A 767-nucleotide genomic window follows, 5' to 3' on the forward strand; every position below is an offset into this window, starting at 1 on the left:
CCCCCCCCCCCCCCCAGCGTCACCGGCGTCATCGAGGAGGACGTTCTCGGGCTTGAGGTCGCGGTAGACGATGCGGTGCTGGTGCAGGTGCTCCAGCCCCAGCAGGATCTGGGCGGTGTAAAACACGGTCCGCGGCTCGGGGAACCCGGGGTTGTTCTCGTCCACGTTGTAGATGTGGTACCTGACACGCCAAGCACACGCTAAGCACACGCCAGCACTTGGGGACACGCCAGCACCTGGGGACGCGGCTTGGGGAACCGGGGTTGACCTCATCCACACTGCACGTGTGGCACCTCCACATGCTAAGGACACGCTAAGGACGCGCCAGCACCCGGGGACACGCCAGCACCTGGGGACACGCTGGGGACATGGCATGGAGAACCCAGGGTTGGCCTCATCCTCACTGCATGCACATGGCACCCGCACATGCTAAGGACACGCTAAGGACATGCCGGACATGCTGCTGGGAGGCGTCTCCGGCAGCAACATGCGTGGCACATGCCAAGCACACGCTTACCGCAGGTCGCCGCCGTTCATGAGGGTCATGACGAGGCAGAGGTCAGTCTTGGTCTGGAAGGCGCAGGCCAGCGAGACGATGAAGCGGCTGTGCACCCGCGCCAGGACCCGCTTCTCCACCAGCGCCGCCTGCACACGCCAAGCACATGCCAAGGGCACGCGGCTGGTGAGGGTCCAGCCCACGCCAAGGACACGCCAAGGACACGTAGATGGCACATGCCAAGGAAAACATGGGAGGAACACGCCAAGGA

At 64.7% G+C, this 767-nt stretch overlaps 1 protein-coding gene across 1 annotated transcript in view; it reads right to left on the bottom strand.

The window, feature by feature from the left end:
- LOC103894906 (rhodopsin kinase) overlaps positions 1-767 on the bottom strand; it is a gene marked incomplete at its 3' end in the record, with an annotated part of 4,902 nt that overhangs the window by 3,001 nt on the left and 1,134 nt on the right. The window contains exons 2-3 of the mRNA XM_019470785.1: positions 518-645; positions 24-181 (exon numbers count right to left, since the gene is read on the bottom strand). Coding sequence (XP_019326330.1) covers positions 24-181; positions 518-645 — 286 coding nt within the window. The remainder of the gene's footprint in view (positions 1-23; positions 182-517; positions 646-767) is intronic.

Source organism: Aptenodytes forsteri, unplaced genomic scaffold (genome assembly GCF_000699145.1).
Source record: "Aptenodytes forsteri isolate BGI_AS27 unplaced genomic scaffold, ASM69914v1 Scaffold448, whole genome shotgun sequence".
Lineage (NCBI taxonomy): Eukaryota > Metazoa > Chordata > Aves > Sphenisciformes > Spheniscidae > Aptenodytes > Aptenodytes forsteri.